This window comes from Pinus tabuliformis, chromosome 7 (assembly GCF_031772625.1).
Source record: "Pinus tabuliformis cultivar Carrire ecotype Pingquan chromosome 7, CPIR1, whole genome shotgun sequence".
In the NCBI taxonomy this organism is placed as follows: Eukaryota; Viridiplantae; Streptophyta; class Pinopsida; order Pinales; family Pinaceae; genus Pinus; species Pinus tabuliformis.
The window spans coordinates 957,944,401-957,963,020 of record NC_142293.1 but is presented as its reverse complement, the minus strand read 5'-3'; the positions used below and the strand labels follow the sequence as shown (position 1 = coordinate 957,963,020).

The following is an 18,620-nucleotide window of genomic DNA, read 5'->3' as shown; positions in this document are numbered from 1 at the left end:
CGACTTTGGGTTCTTCATGGGCTTCTGAATGTTATATGAGCTTTGGGGTTCTTGGCTCTGGAATGCTATATCGTCTTTGGGTTGCTCACGAGCTTTGCAATGCTATATCATATTTGGGTTTCTATGCTCTAGAATGTTATACCAAAAATTCCCTCCCTCCCTCTATCAAACGTTAACATTACATTTATTATTTCTATTGTTCACCACACAGCATCAAAAATTTCTACTGTTCTGTTAGCCACACAGAATCTTGGCACATCAAATTACATTTCGCATCTTGGCAGATCAACATTCATTGGTGGGTACAATTAATAATTGTGTAAAGCATCCCACAAATTGGTGCGTTGTGGACACGTGGCATAGATTCAGAAAAAAGCCCTATATAACGATGACCTTGGCTTCCACTCCTCCACATCACCTCCAACGCCATCTCGTCTTCGTTTATGTGTAGTATTTGCTTGCCTTTGCCTTCACCTGCACCTTCACCTTCACCTAGTTCAGGCGTGAGAACGGCTTCAGCTGTGCAATGTGCCACCCTGAGCAGCCGCTGCGAGCTTGAGAACGTGTTCCGCAAGTTCGACACCAACGACGACGGAAAAATATCCAAGTCGGAACTGAGTGCCCTGATTATGGAGGCAGAGATTGAAGGGGTGATGAAGGAGGTGGACTCCAACAAAGATGGCTTCATCAACTTGGATGAGTTCGTGGAGGCCAACTCCAAGAACCTCAATACCGCCCATCTCATGCGAGACTCCGCTTCAGCTGTGCAATGCGCCGCCCGTCTGGAGCTGGAGGACGTGTTCCGCAAGTTCGACACCAACGACGATGGCAAAATATCGAAATCGAAACTGAGCGCCATCCTCAAGTGCAGCGCAACGGAGGAGGAAATTGATGGGGGTGATGAAGGACGTGGACTCCAACAAAGGCTGCTTCATCAGCTTCGATGAGTTCGTGGCTGCCAACACCGCCGACCTCAACGCTGCCCGTCTCATGCGAGGCCTGGCTTCAGCTAATTGACGCCCACGTCGCGCCCTCTAATTAATAAATAAATGATCCCCTCACCTCTCAGCGCTTAACTCTATCATTATCGTTATATGAGGGCTTAATGCATGTACTCTTTCTTTCTTTCTCCTATGCTACTTAGTTTTAAATATTTGAAATAACTACACACTCTTGTCGTCTTCATGGGATTCACTCTCCCTAATCTATTTTTACTTACTTACCTTCTTGTTGTTATTATTTTAGAAAAAATTATTTAAAATACCTACACACTGATTTATCTTTTTTTAGTTAAGTTGTTGTTGTTTGAGAAAAAATTATTTAAAATAATTACACACTAATCTATTTTCCAAAAAAATCATTTAAAATAGTTACACACTCATCTATCTTCTTACATACTTACTTAAGTTGTTGTTTGACCCAAAAAAAACATTTAAAACTTCATATTTTTTGTGTGTTACTCCAACCAACATGATTAGCTGATGGGGAATCACCCTAAAACAATGAAAACAAGCAAGTTGACCTTAGCTCGTAAACTGATCTAAAAATACAATCGTTAAAAATCTTGAAGCATTAACTATTCAAATTCCTACTTCACACAATATAAAATATAGTTGCATATCTACTGCATAATAACATTGCTTCACTATGGTCTTCCTTATTGGAAGCAACAAAAGGGTAAGCAATACAATTACCAATGGGAACCCAATGATATTAGGAAGGATATAACTATAATGCTCTAATACTATTCCATAACATTATTCTTTTGTATGGTATTCCTTATTGAAAGCAACACAAGAGTGAAGTATACAATTTAGTATGGGAAGCCAATGGTATCAGGGATGATATAACTACAATGCCTAAATATTTTCCTAAAATATTGGTACAATCCCATGCCCATTTCCCCATTAAATCAATGTAGTTTTTCATAAATTAGATCAAAGCTTCCACCTTTACAGCTAGATGGAGTTCTTAAAACATCATTTTCTTTTATGTTATTTGAACCTGCATTAACTTATGGAGAAATCACCCTAAAGATATGTAAAGAAGAATATGACCTTAGTTTGTAGGATTATATATGTGTAGATCTTTTAAATAAGTAGTAGTGTATTTAACTCTCTTATGTTATCATCATTTTAGAGAAAATCATAAAAGGCTCTTAAAAGATAAATGATGCATTATTTTCTTTGAACTAAATGAAAACAATCCAAATTCTCATAAGACAAGGGAATTCAATAATTCATTCCTTTAAATATATATAAAACAAGAGACCTAACTAATTAATAAGTCACTTGCATACAGTATCTCTTATTTTGCATAAAATATCCTTTCAATTTAAGAAAAGCAATAAAATTACCCATAAGTACGACCAATTTCTTTACGAATTTTAACTTCAAAGTCTTTATAACAACTTCAAAGTCTAGGGGAATCATACCCCTTGAATTTTATTCCATTTCTTTCCATTTCCCCATTTGGATTCGAACACATTGGAGGCCTCTTTTCACTCATTTGGCCTCTTTAAATAAATAAGTTATTCCAAGTATTTTGACTTCTTTCATTCAAATATCAAGCTTGAAAAAATTAGATAAGATTCTCCTACTAATTTCAAGGGAGTTTATAGATGATTATGACAAAAGATATGGAATGGTCATGAGTGGAAAAATAGAATTTTCCGACACTGAAGGTTGATATTAGGTTTTTTATCCTTCACCTCACTCTATTGCACTTCAACACACATTGTCTTGAGTTGTTTTCCTCCACTTACTCAATACGAACTATATGAAAAATATTCATTAGGTGAAGTTTGGTTAGTGAGGCAAGCCTACGAAAAAATCCCTCATGTTTGATCTCACATTGGATTGAGCTTGTCCCAAACATATCCAATTTAGCTTCATCGCTGCAATAATTAATTATTAATAGGTATAGTCAACTCCTAGATTCACATAGGACTAGCATGTTGGCAATCTTCGAGGCAGACTAGGCTCATAGGGGCTTGTAAACCTATAACCAATGAAATCCACTTGTTTTTATGCATAAAACGGAAATTTCATTCGTATCAATCATAGAAATACTTTTTAGTCAACCATCGAAGGGGCACATGTTTGTTAGTTTTATGGTAGGGTTTCATTGTTCACCATGGGAGGAGTATGAGAAGTATATGAATGATCCATATTATATATTTATATCATTTTCCATCCATCTTGATGACTTTAGAGTGAACTGTTTTTAGGAAGTAGCTTATAATGCAATTTTTACCATTGTGTCCCAATATGGAGAATTATGGTCCAAAACCTTCTAATTTAAGATATCAGACAAAGTTTTATGGGATCCAAAAAATATTAATTATTCTGAACCCCTTGGAGATAGTACAAACTCAAATTCCTTTCCAAAAATTTAAAAAAAACTTGAAATTGATTCTATATACATATATTATGACACTAATAAAGTGACTTTCCACCTAATTTGAGATGACACCACTTCAACCTCATTACTAATGGAAAATGGACTAGCCATATGGTGAATATACATAAGACTCCCAAAGGTTCAAATTGGTAGATCTAATTAAGAGTTGGAGTCAAACATAACCCCTAGTTCGTTATGAATTTATGTTATAACTAGGCCAATAGGAGAAGAAGGGATTCCATTCTACTTAATTACATTTTGTTCTATAATAGAGAAAAGTAACTAGGATTCGATAGAAAGAGAGAAGAAGAGAGGAGGGTTTGTATTATGTAACATGTCATGAGACATATGTCTCATGTAACTCCATATAGAGTTCATTCTCCTTTGTATTTTCATTATTTCCATTCTAAACAAAAGAGAGCATAGCAACCCCACCTTCTAGCTAGCTCTTCTCCTAGAAGGGTTTCCCAAAGAACGTATTGGTGTTCATTTTGATTGGTAGCTGCTCATATTTCACTATTATCTATTTTACTTGTTTTATCTATTACATGCATAAACAACAAAATCATTAATAGAAAATTTATCATCTTAATGAATTAACCCTTCATAGTATAGGGTTTCCTTTATTTCAATAGATTTCTTATGACAAATTGACTAGTGAAATATCCATGGTAGTTTACATATCATACTGGTATCATATCATGTTTCCTTGGGTATTTATGGCAAGTTGCAGGGGATACAAGAAATGATTGTGCAAGAACCCGTAAAACACAAAACATGGCCAATGAATATGTTTATAATAACCCTATGTTATGAAACCAGCTCACACAAGATAGAAAAGATAGATCAACGACTTCAAAATCAGCCTCTTTGAGGAGGCAACCTCCTTTACATTACACAAACGAACAATTATTCAATGATACAAATGCCAATACCTCCTTTCTATATATAGGAGTCTTAGTGGTCCCAATATAATCAGATCCTACATAACAATAATATTGTAGGGGCACAACAATAACAATAGTGGGCTTCTATGGGTTACAATAATAACAACATGGGGACTACATTGGCACAAAAATACCATAAGGTGGTTGCACTAATAACAATAAGGGGATACACTAGTAGTATAAGGACCTAACATGCCCCTCTCCTTCAAAAAGTGTTGTCCTCAACGCTTGAGTAGTTCTCGATGCTTTTGTATAAAATTCTCGTCCTCCCATGTTGAATCTTCAGCGGGTAAGTTCTTCCACTTGATGAGATACTATGAAATTGATTGATTTGGTAGCTGTCAGTTTCTTGTTTCCGTGACTGCTTCAGCTTTAAATATGATTTTTCCTTCCTCATCAAGTCCAGAAAATATTGTTTGAACTAGGACCTTAACACCTATAACCTTCTTTAAGCATGAAACATGGAAAATTGGGGGCACTTGGGAAGATGCAGGAAGCTCTAATTTGTATGCCATAGTAACAATATTTTGCAAAACTTTATAAGGACCATGGTACTTTGGTGATAATTTGTTATCCTTCTTAGCTTGCATGAGGGACATTTGTTTGTATGGTTGTAGTTGTAAAAATAACCATTCGCCTATGTCAAAAGTTCTTTTGCTGCGATGTTGATCGTCGTGTTGTTTGATTCGATTCTGCGGGAAAGTGAGGTTATCATTTTTCTTCTTGATATGTCCTTCTATTTTGACAGTTTGAGGAGTGGTAATTCCTCATAATGAATTACAAGATATCGTTGGATATGCCTTCTACTAACTGTGACGCCAAGCGACCACTAGCATGGCGATTAGACCAACCCACTACTACAGCAGTCATGCCAGTGGTCACTTGGCGACACGAATGGGTGAGGGCATCAACCTTGTGCACACAAAGCTATCTTTGTGGGCGGGATCATTGCACTTGCATGGTCCCAAGGCCAATGGGCCATTCCACTGCTCCAATCACCATGCAAGTGACCACTTGGCGCCATTGGTAAGCAGGGGCATCAACACCTTGTGTGTGGGCAGATTCGATGCCGCGACTTAGCAACAATGATAAGGGGCCATCGACATGGTGGCTTGAGCAACCCACCACTCGAGCCATTATGCTAGTGACCCCTTAGCATCATGGCTAGGTCGGGGGTCAATTTTGGAATCAATTCCCACCTCCATTTTGTGGGCGGGCTTGATTTATGAAATCAACCCCCTACCCCAATTTTCATTTTTAGGAATCTTTTTCTTTTCAAGTTTTTTTTCTTAAATCTTTTTTTTTTATGTTTTTTAATTTTAATATTAAACTTTTTTTATTTAATTTTTGATAAGTTTATTTTTTATTATTATTTTTTTTTAAATTTATATTTTAATGTATTTTATAATTATTTTTCTTATTTTAGTTTTTAAATATATATTTTGTTTATTATGTACATCTAATGAATTAAACTTTCCCTCATAAGAAAAGATTGATGGGTTTTCCCCATTTGGGGTTTTACCCTCGTCATTTGCCAAAAACATTGGTGTCCCACGTCTAGTTGTTTATTGTGTTCTCTATTGATCTATTGAATAAGTTAATGGTTGAAAAATTTCATTTATAAATACTTAATGATTGGAATGCTTTAAATTGTGTCAATAGAAGTAGTTATGAGTTTGAAAAATTGAACTAGTCTTGATTGCACTATAAAATCAACACTATTGAGTGTGACGACCTTATGAAGGTAGCCTTTAATAGAGATATAGGATCCATTAAACCATGTTTCTTGGTTGAAGGTACAAAGGGTGGTATGAGGTATTGATGCTTTGAAATGATGCTTTTGAATGTAGTGCATACTCTGCATTATCTCTATTTTTTAGGGTCATCCATAAAATAATTTATAAAAATTATTGAGATAAATCTCATGGAATTGTGAGTAAAATATGCATAAAGAAGGTGGGGAACCACTTGTCTTCCTCTTGAAAGTAGGTTTTCATATCCTTGTAAATACCATTATTAACAAACTCTATCAATTGACAAACATACCTCATATCAAAATAAATGAAATCATCCACTGCAAAAATATATACTTCTGGAACATAAGGAATATCTCCAGATGTGCAGTGGCAAAAATGAATTAGAACTAAGACCTGGTAAAAAACCCAAGGAAATATTTATCTAAATAAACGTTTTGAACTCTACAAAATAGATGGCCTAAAAATTTCGCATCATGGTCACAAAAAGTGTGTGGTTGCACTAGCGAATATTCATAGGTATGCTGATAAATGTAGAGAAAAATTCGGTTTTGTGATGCCACTAGCAAATATTCTTTAAGTATGTTGACAATTCTAGAGAAAATGTCAAGAAAGAAAATGATGAGCCAAAAAATAAATTTGCCAATAAATTCTTTGTATGGAATGCTTGAAGTGGGATCTCCAATCGAACCCTAAAAAGTGTGAAGAATGTGAAACCCTAGATTTGCAATGATTAGGGAAGTGTATCTAGTCAATAATCCTTAGATCCTTTATAAATAAAGGAGATAAAAGCCATGGATCCACAATTACAACAATGATGCCATTAACCAAAAGTCTTGTATTTGTTGATTAGAAAATCACAAAATAATTCAATGGGAAAATAAAATGTAGGGCACTTCAGTATCATATAGAAGAACCCTTTTTTTATTTGTTCTATCATGGCATATTGATTTCTAGTTTCTTTTAATGGACACAAATAATTGTTGAATGTGTGATAGGTAAGAACATTTGAACAAGGAAAAGAGAAAATTGCATTTCTACAACAAACCCTAGGGAAAAATTACCTTAGGTTGGTACTGAAATTACCCTATTACACTACATTATATGAGTAGAGGAATAGATTTTTACGAGGGCTATAATAAATAGAAAACATGGAGGCTAATGCACCACCAAAGTGTATCACACCATCATGTAGATGGAGCAGTCACTCAGAAAAGTATTCAAACAAAATATTATTAATTTTAGGTGTTGTTAGTGGTTCACTTGTCATGGTTTTCTCATGTTTGTTTGCAACTATGATAAGATTTAAATCTTCCATATTTAGAAGGTGATATGAAGGTGTTCAAGAAAAGGAATGTAGACTTACCATTGCATTGGCTTGCGAGCACATTTTGGACCCTATTATTTCAAACCCTTAAACCCGCATTCCAGTTTCCTTAGGGAGACATCTACACTCACATAAGTGAATTTGAATCTTTAATAAGAGAATACCTCTAGCTTCACTTCTAGTTATCCCTTTTTTTTCATTTCCCTCATACGACGATTCATGTTGAACCCTTACTAATGGATTTGGGTGTAACTTGTGTCACTCCCACTCATTGACCTTCGGTTGCTCATGGGATTTGGAATCTTATATCAGCTCTAGGGTTCTTGGCTCTAGAATTCTATATCGTCTTTGGGTTGCTCACAAGCTTTGCAACGCTATATCATATTTGGGCTTCTATGCTCTAGAATGTTATATCAGCTCTAGGTTGCTTGCATTCTCTAGAATGTTATATTGACTTTGGAATTATATATCGGCTCTAGACTTCTCGCATGATCTGGAATGCTATATTAGATTTGCGTTGCTTAACTCTCGAATGTTATATCATATCTGGGCTGCTCAGCTCTGGAATGTTATATCAGGCCTGGGTTATATATATATATATATATATATATATATATATATATATATATATATATATATATATATATATATATATATATATATATATATATATATATATATAGAGAGAGAGAGAGAGAGAGAGAGAGAGAGAGAGAGAGAGATATAGATATATATGGGACTTGTTGATGGTGTTAGAACTCTGCTAACATAAGGGGGTCTTTGTAATGATGTCTCAATTATACCTCACACCATGTCTGATAGGAGCCCCATCCGGGAGATAGGCCCGACTGCCATTGTAATGATCTTAAATAATTTCCTTGGTCGAAATAAATCAACATAAGAGAACATACACATAACTTTCAAGAGAAGCAAGTAAGTTAGCTTTGTGAAACATACAATTGCAATGTGTATGAAGTAATTTCATATACGGGAAGAGAAAGAGTGAGCCTTTAGAATAAACGTAATAGTGCCATCCCAATAAATACACGCATACATATAGAAAGAATTGTTAGTTAATCTACAAAATATCTTGCCAAGTAACAACGATCATAAAAAGAAACAAGACACACGTTTTAATTAAGATATATACCAAATCCTAAGAAATAGTTCATTTTCTTTAGTACATATGAACACAAACATACATAAAAAAACATGAAATAATAGTCTCACAATATTCATATATATATATATATATATATATCTATATATATATCTATATATATATATATATATATATATATATATATATATATATATATATATATATATATCTATATATATATATATATATATATATATATATATATATATATATATATATATATATATATATATATATATATATATATGGGATCTGTTGATGGTGTTAGAACTCTGCTAACATAAGGGGGTCTCTGTAATGATGTCTCAATTATACCTGACACCATGTCTGATAGGAGCCCCATCCGGGAGATAGGCCCGACTGCCATTGTAATGATCTTAAAGAATTTCCTTGGTCGAAATAAATCAACATAAGAGAACATACACATAACTTTCAAGAGAAGCAAGTAGGTTAGCTTTGTGAAACATACAGTTGCAATGTGTATGAAGTAATTTCATATACAGCAAGAGAAAGAGTGAGCCTTTAGAATAAAAGTAATAGTGCCATCCCAATAAATACACACATACATATAGAAAGAATTGTTAGTTAATCTGAAAAATATCTTGCCAAGTAACAACGATCATAAAAAGAAACAAGACACACATTTTAATTAAGATATATACCAAATCCTACGAAATAGTTCATTTTCTTTAGTACATATGAACACAAACATACATAACAAAACATGAAATAATAGTCTCACAATATTCACGTTACATGCATGAAATTACATTAGGCTCTGATAGCTTGAAATATTATGTGAAAGCACCAAGATACATAATTAAAATGATACATCACTAGCCCCAATAGTGGAACATGAAGCCACCACTTGCTTCTCCGAAGAATGATCTTCTCTCTTATGCCAATATTGAGAAGCCAAGGCTAAATTTCCCTTTTCATCTTGAGCTTCCTGTATGACTTTTAAGCTACTCTATGACCTTTGGACTTCCTAGTGACTATTCATATTCCATGAGTGACCCTTGGGCTTCCACATATTTTACATTTTCTATTCTTTGAAATTAAAATATTACATTCCACCTAAATTGTGGCAAAACACGTGTTTATGTTCATTCTTTAGAAAATCACAATTTGACGATTGTGACAGGAGGTTCCATTGTAATGTATCAACAACAAGCTCCATCCTCTATTGTTATGTCTTCAAATATTTATGTAATTCTAGAATGTACTTCATCTTCACCCTCCAGAAGGTTTTAATATCGTATTGGAACCTTCTATGTCATCATGGTTTGTGATCTATTTTTTATAGTTCATAATTCCTTTATCTCCTGCACGATGGTATCTTTATGTCTCACCTACACAAGAGTCTTCTTGAAACCTTTTATTGATGAACTCATTAACTATCATATTCCATGATAAGATGCTATGATAATAGGCTCTAGTTCAATAATACCTGAAAATGGAATTCACTCATGGCAAGACAAACGCAGTGCCAAAATCACCTATTATATCTTGTTTCTCATGCAAGATTCCCACTTTGATTGGACAATGTTCTAGTATCGGGTGATGATCTTTCTTGGGCACATGGCGTAGGTTCAGGAGACAAGAGGTGAGGGTATAGGAATTTGAATTGCACAGTGCACTAGGTAAAGAGAGAAGAATAAGCTTGTTGATCCAGATTTAAACAGGAATGCAACAAATTACAGATTTAACCACAAATACAAAGATGTATTAGAAATAACAATTCATTTTATTAATATCAAATACTGAAAAATGCTTACAAACAAAATGGAAATAAGACTAGCTCGGGCGATGGTAGCTTATCTTTTAGAAGAGATGTGGCAACTACATGCCTTTGAACTGTGTTACAATGAGGCTCGAAGGCCTATTTATCATTGATAAATAATGGAAAACCCTAAAAATCCAAAACTGTAACCCTAGGAGATGAAGCGCCAAACTATGGGCCCCGTTTGGTTAAATTGGTACATCAACTTCTAGGGGTCATAACTTTGGCAGACGATCTTCGTTTGACACGCACAATACCTCGTTAGAAAGATCTATCCGAGGACTATAACTTTTGAGCAAGCGACATCGGTCCATGGCACATGTTTCTCTTGGATTTCCCAAAAAAAAAGGTCGTTCAGGCCCTCAAAACAGATCTGGAAGTTCACGACCCAAAAAACTACCAAAAATAGTAAATTGTGCTACAAATAAGGAAACTGAAAAACATTAAGAAATAATGGTGGGGGTCCATGTGGAATAGGCACGTGGCCATTAATATCAACCTGGATCATTCCTCCAACCTTAGGAAGCAATGGTCCCCATTGCGTTGAGTTCCTCCATGGTATAAGGAAACTTCAGCTGAACTTGGTCCCTGGTGAGCCACTTGCCCTAGTGAAGGAGTTAACCTGCTTTGAAAACTTGATATAGTTTGATCCTTTGTTGTCGAGTGTTCTCGATCTATGTATCCATGATCCTATCAGTTGTGGCTCATTCCATGCAATCTTGATTTAACTCTGTCGGTGTGATTTGTTCTACATTGTCTGATGTGTCTAGCAATGGTGGGAAGTATGGTCGAAGGCGATCCACATTGAACACTGGGTGCAGGCGAAGGAATGGGGGAATGCTGAGCTCAAATGCATTTTCTTCCACAACCTTGGTAATGGTGTAAGGACCATATCGAATTGGTCTAAGTTTCTGATAGACTCTGGTCAGGTGTTCCTTTTGAAAATGCAACCAGACTTTGTCGCCCACCTAAAACTTATGTGGCACCCAATGTTGATCATGTTGCTGCTTGTACTTGGCATTTCATTTCTCCAGAATGTTGTGGACCTGCTGGTGGATATGTTGGATGTTGTTATTGAAGTTGTTTGCCTTATCTGTTTTAGACTAGACATGAGCCAAATCTGCCAGAGTAGCTCTAAATGGAATGGCCACATCAATGGGACATAGTGGCTAGAATCCCAAGCCCACCTAAAAAGTGTTATGGCCAGTCGAGTTGTGGAGAGTGTAGTTATAATTGTGATGTACATAGGGTAGGCTCTCATCCCATGTGCGTGGATACTTTGAGTTGTAAATGGGCAGAATGTGTACGATCATCCTGTTGCGGACCCCTCTCTGGCCATCAGTTTGGGGATGGAAAGTTATGGACATAGTGAGCTAAGAGTCCAGCATTGACCAAAGACTGGACCAAAATGTACTGAGGAACCTATTGTCCTGATCTGAGATGATAGATTGTGGGATCCCCAAGTGTACACACACTCATTCGAGGAAAAGTTTAGCAGTGGCTTCCACTGTGATATTATTCTTGTAGGCCACCATAATGGCCATCTTCGAGAATTTGTCGACAACCACAAAAACACAGTCGTTTCCATGCTTAGTAGAAGGAAGTCCCGACATGTAATCCATGGAGATGGATTCCCAAGGTCGACTAGGGGTAGGCAATGGAGTATAGAGTCCTTGATTGTTGATTGTCGGTTTGGCAGTGGCGCAGGTAATGCAGGATCTGATGTACTTCCCGACATCCTATCGAAGATTCGGCCAATAGAAATACTTCTTTTGTACTGCCACAATTTTCTCGACCTCAAAATGCCCAGCGGCCCGACTGTAGTGTGCTTTCCAAATCATCTTGGCACGCTCGCTTGAAGGAACACAAATGTGTCCCATGTGGCATAATAGGGCATCCTGGAGGTGAAAATATGGAACTGGCTAACCCTCCAAGAGTGTCTCATATGTGTGGCTGAATTCTCGACCACTTTTGTAGAGAAGTGACTAATCAGAAGTGTCGTGCACAAAAGAGTTGAGCACAGTGGTTAATGCCATGATCATTGGTTAGTTGAGGCAATCTGCAACATTATTGGTGCTACCCTGCTTATAATTGATATTCAAATCGAATTGTTGCAGGTATGTGGACCACTTCTGATGGCGATCATTCTACAACTTCCCTTGCATCTATATGATCGTTTCCTTCCCCAAAATGTAATGCTTCCATTGTCGGCAGACCTGCACAATGGAATACATCTCTTTTTCATAAGTGGGATACTTCTGGACTATGTCTGAAAGTGTCTTACTATGATATTCCACTGGATGCCCCTGTTGAGTAAGGACTGCCCAAATAGCATAGTCAGAGGCATCTGTCTTGATCTCAATTGGATGTTGCAAGTCTGGTAATGTGAGCACTGGTGCAGAGCAAAGGCGATGTTTCAACTCTATGAATCCCTTTTGTTGAGATTCAGACAAAAATAATTTTTCTTTCGCTCCTCCCTTGGTGACTTGACTCAAGAGCCAAGTGATATGAGAGAATCCCAACATGAACTTGTGGTAGAAATTAGTAAGACCCACAAAGCTGCAAGGCTCTGTCAGAGTAGTTGGAGCTAAACAATCTCGAATGACTTGGATATTGGCTGGATCCACATGCACGCCCCATTCATCAATAATGTATCCTAGATACTGAACCTGGGTCATGCCAAAAGTGCATTTCTCAAAATTGGCACATAGCTTGTGTTGCCGCAGTTTTTGGAGAACCTGTCGAATGTGTTGGAGGTGCTCTTCCCAACTCTGGCTAAAGATCAGGATGTCATCCAAGTATACTACTACAAATGAGTTGGTTAATGGCCGCAAGATGTCATCCATCAGCCTCATGAAGGTTGCAGGAGCATTCTTCAAACCGAAAGGCATAACCGACCATTCGAAAAAGACCTCCTTGGCTTTGAAGGTAGTCTTCCACACATCGGAGGGCTCAATTGGTACTTGGTGATATCCTGATTTCAAGTCGATCTTGCTGAAATACTTCCCCCCTTCAGTTGGCCCAGAAGGTCATCAATTCGTGGGATCTAGTACCTATTCTGGACAATGATCTTGTTTAGTGCCCGATAGTCAATACAGAGTCTCCAAGAGTCATCCTTCTTCTGTACCAACACGATCGGGCTCCCACAGGGTGATGAAATTGGTCGCACGTCACCTTTCGGTAGCAGCTCCTGAATCTGCCTCTTAATTTCGTTGTTCTCCATAACGAATCACTGATAGATTGATCCATTCGGCAGTGGCGCACCTGCGGTCAGATAAATGGAATGCTTGACCTGATAGTGCAGAGGCACCCCTGCAAGGGAGGTGAAGATGTCCTCATACTCCTCGACGACCTTGTCCATTTGTTGTTGTCGTGTGGAGGGGTTCTGTCTGGAGGTCGTGGCCACTATCTTTTGCTTTCCCTCAGGGCATATCATCAAGAAAACAAATTTCCCGGTTTTGGAAATGAGCTTACTGCATTGTTTTGCAGTAACCAAAGAGATGGCAGTAGGTGGTGCAACCTCCGGTATCCTATACAACATATTTCTAGAAGTAACAATAACAACACGAGCCTTGACTCATACACAGCATGCCGCTTCCATAAGTATGGTTGGCCTAATAATACATCACAAACATTGAGGGGAGCAACGTCACATAATACCTCATCCGTGAAGGGATTGATGCTATATGGAAGGTGACACTACTCGCTCACGCGAAGATCCTGTCCTTGGTGAAGCCACCTGATGGTGTACGGTTATGGATGTGTTGTGGTCAGTAAGTCCAGCAACTTCAAGACCTCTGTCGAGATGAGGTTCTTTTGGCTCCCACTATCGACAATGAACTGTAGTGGGGAACTCTTTACCCACATCTAGGAGTGGAAGAGTCCCTCCTCCTCCTTTGGATCTTTGAGTTCCTCCTTCTGGATCTTTATGGTGGCAATGGTGGCGTTGGGCTCTACATCAATAATCTTCTTCCCTTTGTCATTCAACTTGTTAGGTTCTGACTCAGAGTCGGAACATGCATTTGATTCTGAAGCCTTTAGCTCGACCACCAATGATTGCTTGGCCCGACACTTACTTTTGTTGTGAGTGGAGCTCTTATGGAACTCACACCACTTTCCCATGCCCTTCTTTGGCTTCACGATGTTGTTCTTTGCTTGAGTAGTTCTGGATGCTTTTGTATAAAATTCTCGTCCTCCCATGTGGAATCTTCAGCGGTTAAGTTCTTCCACTTGATGAGATACTCTGAAATTGATCGATTCAGTAGCTGTCAGTTTCTTATTTCTATGACTGCTTCAGGTTTAAATATGATTTTTCCTTCCTCATCAAGTTCTAACAATATTGTTTGAACTAGGACCTTAACACCTATAACTTATTTAAGCATGAAACATGGAAAATTGGGGGCACTCGGGGGGATGCAAGAAGCTCCAATTTGTATGCCATAGTAACAATATTTTTCAACACTTTATAAGGACCATAGTACTTTGGTGATAATTTATTATCCTTCTTAGCTTGCTTGAGGGACATTTGTTTGTATGGTTGTAGTCGTAAAACTAACCAGTCGCCTATGTCAAAACTTCTTTTGTTGTGATGTTGATCATCGTGTTGTTTGATTTGATTCTGCGCGAAAGTGAGGTTATCCTTTTTCTTCTTGATATGTCCTTCTATTTTGACAGTTTGAGGAGTGATAATTCCTCACAATGAATTACAAGATATGGTCGGATATGCCTTCGACTATCCGTGATGCCAAGTGACCACTAGCATGGCGGTTGGACCAACCCACTAGTCCAGCTATCATGCCAGTGGTCATTTGGCAACACGGTTGGGTGAGGGCATCAACCTTGTGCACACAAAGCTATATTTGTGGGCGGGATCGTTGCACTTGCATGGTCACAAGGCCAATGGGCCATGCCACTACTCTAATCACCATGCAAGTGACCACTTGGCACCATTGGTAAGCAGGGGCATCAAACCCTAGTGTGTGGGCAGAGTCGATTGCACGACTCAGCTACAATGTTAAGGGGCCACCGACATGGTGGCTCGAGCAACCCACCACTCGAGCCATTATGCTAGTGACCCCTTAGTGTCATGGCTAAGTTGGGGGTCAATTTTGGAATCGACTACAACCTCCATTATGTGGGTGGGCTTGATTTATGAAATCAACCCCCTACCCCAATTTATATTTTTAGGATTTTTTTCTTTTCAAGTTTTTTTTCTTAAATCTTTTTTTTAAATGTTTTTTAATTTTAATATTAACTTTTTTATTAATTTTTGATAAGTTTAATTTTAATTATTATTTTTTTAAATTTATATTTTAATGTATTTTATAATTATTTTTCTTATTTTAATTTTTAAATATATATTTTGTTTATTTTGTACATGTAATGAATTAAATTTTCTCTTGTCAGAAAAGATTGATGGGTTTTCTCCATTTGGGGTTTTTCCCTCGTCATTTGCCTAAAACTTTGATGTCCCATGTCTCATTGTTTGTTGTGTTCTCTATTTCTCTATTCAATAAGTTAATGGTTGAAAATTTTCATTTATAAATACTTAATGATTGGAATGCTTTAAATTGTGTCAATGGAAGTAGTTATGAGTTTGAAAAATTGAACTAGTCTTGATTGCACTAGAAAATCAACACTATTGAGTGTGACAACCTTATGAAGGTGGCCTTTAATAGAGGTATAGGAACCACTAAATCATGTTTCTTGGTTGAAGGTACAATGGGTGGTATGAGGTAATGATGCTTTGAAATGATGCTTTTGAAAATAGTGCATCCTTTTCATTATCTTGATTTTTTAGGGTCATCCATAAAATAATTTATAAAAATTATTGAGATAAATCTCGTGGAACTGTGAGTAAAATATGCATAAAGAAGGTGGGGAACCACTTGTCTTCCTCTTGAAAGTAGGTTTTCATATCCTTGTAAATACCATTATTAACAAACTCTATCAATTGACAAATATACCTCATATCAAAATAAATGAAATCATCCACTGCAAAAATAAATACTTCTGGAACATAAGGAATATCTCCAAATGTGCAATGGGGAAAATGAATTAGAACTATGACCTGGTGAGAAACCCAAGGAAATATTTATCTAAATAAACGTTTTGAACTCTACAAAATAGATGGCCTAAAACTTTGGCTTCATGGTCACAAAAAGTGTGTGGTTGCACTAGCGAATATTCATAGGTATGTTGATAAATGTAGAAAAAAATTTGGTTTTGTGATGCCACTAGCAAATATTCTTTAAGTATGTTGACAATTCCAGAGAAAATGTGAGGAAAGAAAATGATGAGCCAAAAAACATAGTTGCGAATAAGTTCTCTATATGGAAAGCTTGAAGTGGGATCTCCAATCGAACCCTAAAAAATGTGAAGAATGTGAAACCCTAGATTTGCAACGATTAGGGAAGTGTATCTAGTCAATAATCCTTAGATCCTTTGTAAATAAAGGAGATAAAAGCCATGGATCCACAATCACAACAATGATGCCATTAACCAAAAGTATCGTATTTGTTGTTCAGAAAATCACAAAATAATTCAACGGGAAACTAAAATGTAGGGCACTTTAGTATCATATAGAAGAACCCCTTTTTTATTTGTTCTGTCAAGGCATATTGATTTCTAGTTTCTTTTAATGGACACAAATAGTTGTTGAAGGTGTGATAGGTAAGAACATTTAAACAAGGAAAAGAGAAAATTTCATTTCTACAACAAACCCTAGGGCAAAATTACCTTGGGTTGGTACTAAAATTACCCTATTACACTACATTATATGAGTAGAGGAATATATTTTTAGGAGGGCTATAATAAATAGATAATATGGAGGCTAATGCACCACCAAAGCATATCACACCATCAAGTAGATGGAGCAATCACTCAGAAAGGTATTCAAACAAAATATTGTTAATTTTAGGCGTTGTTAGTGGTAGGCTTGTCATGGTTTTCTTATGTTTGTTTGCAACTACGATACAATTGAAATTTTCCATATTTAGAAGGTGATACAGAGGTGTTCAAGAAAAGGAAAGTAGACTTACCATTGCATTGGCTTGCGAGCACATTTTGGACCCTGTTATTTCAAACCCTTAAACCCACATTCCAGTTTCCTTAGGGAGCCATCACACTCACATAAGAGAATTTGAATCTTTAATAAGAGAATACCTCTAGCTTCACTTCTAGTTATCCCTTTGTTTTCATTTCCATCGTACAAAGATTCATGTTGAACCCTTACTAATGGATTTGGGTGTAACTCGTGTCACTCCCACTCCTCGAATTTGGGTTGCTCATGGGCTTTGGAATGTTATATAAGCTTTGGGGTTCTTGGCTCTGGAATGCTATATCGTCTTTGGGTTGTTCACAAGCTTTGCAATGTTATATCATATTTAGGTTTTTATGCTCTAGAATGTTATATTGACTTTGGAATTATATATCGGCTCTGGACTTCTCGCATGATTTGGGATGCTATATTGGATTTGGGTTGCTTAACTCTCGAATGTTATATCGGATGTGGGCTGCTCAGCTCTGGAATGTTATAATAGTCCTGGGTTCTTTCATATATATATATATATATATATATATATATATATATATATATATATATATATATATATATATATATATATATATATATATATATATATATATATATATATATATATATATATAGATGGGACATGTTGATGGTGTTAGAACTCTGCTAACATAAGGGGGTCTCTGTAATGATGTCTCAATTATACCTGACACCATGTCTGATAGGAGCCCCATCCGAGAGATAGGCCTGACTACCATTGTAATGATCTTAAAGAATTGCCTTGGTCGAAATAAATCAACATAAGAGAACATACACATAACTTTCAAGAGAAGCAAGTAAGTTAGCTTTGTGAAACGTACAATTGCAGTGCGTATGAAGTAATTTCATATACGGGAAGAGAAAGAGTGAGCCTTTAGAATAAAAGTAATAGTACCATCCCAATAAATTCAGACAAACATATAGAAAGAATTGTTAGTTAATCTGCAAAATATCTTGCCAAGTAACAACAATCATAAAAAGAAACAAGACACACGTTTCAATTAAGATATATACCAAATCCAACGAAATAGTTCATTTTCTTTAGTACATATGAACACAGACATACATTAAAAAACATGAAATAATAGTCTCACAATATTCACGTTACATGCATGAAATTACATTAGGCTCTGATATATTCAAAATATTATGTGAAAGTGCCAAGATACATAA

The 18,620-nt window shown here is 36.5% G+C and overlaps 1 protein-coding gene across 1 annotated transcript; it reads left to right on the top strand.

Annotated features, from left to right (window-relative positions):
• Nucleotides 1–443: 443 nt before the first annotated feature.
• LOC149250810 (putative calcium-binding protein CML25) lies at nt 444–947 on the top strand. The gene has a single exon (XM_089453756.1). The coding sequence runs from the start codon at nt 444–446 to the stop codon at nt 945–947; it is 504 nt and encodes a 167-aa protein (XP_089309882.1).
• The last annotated feature ends 17,673 nt before the right edge of the window (nt 948–18,620 follow it).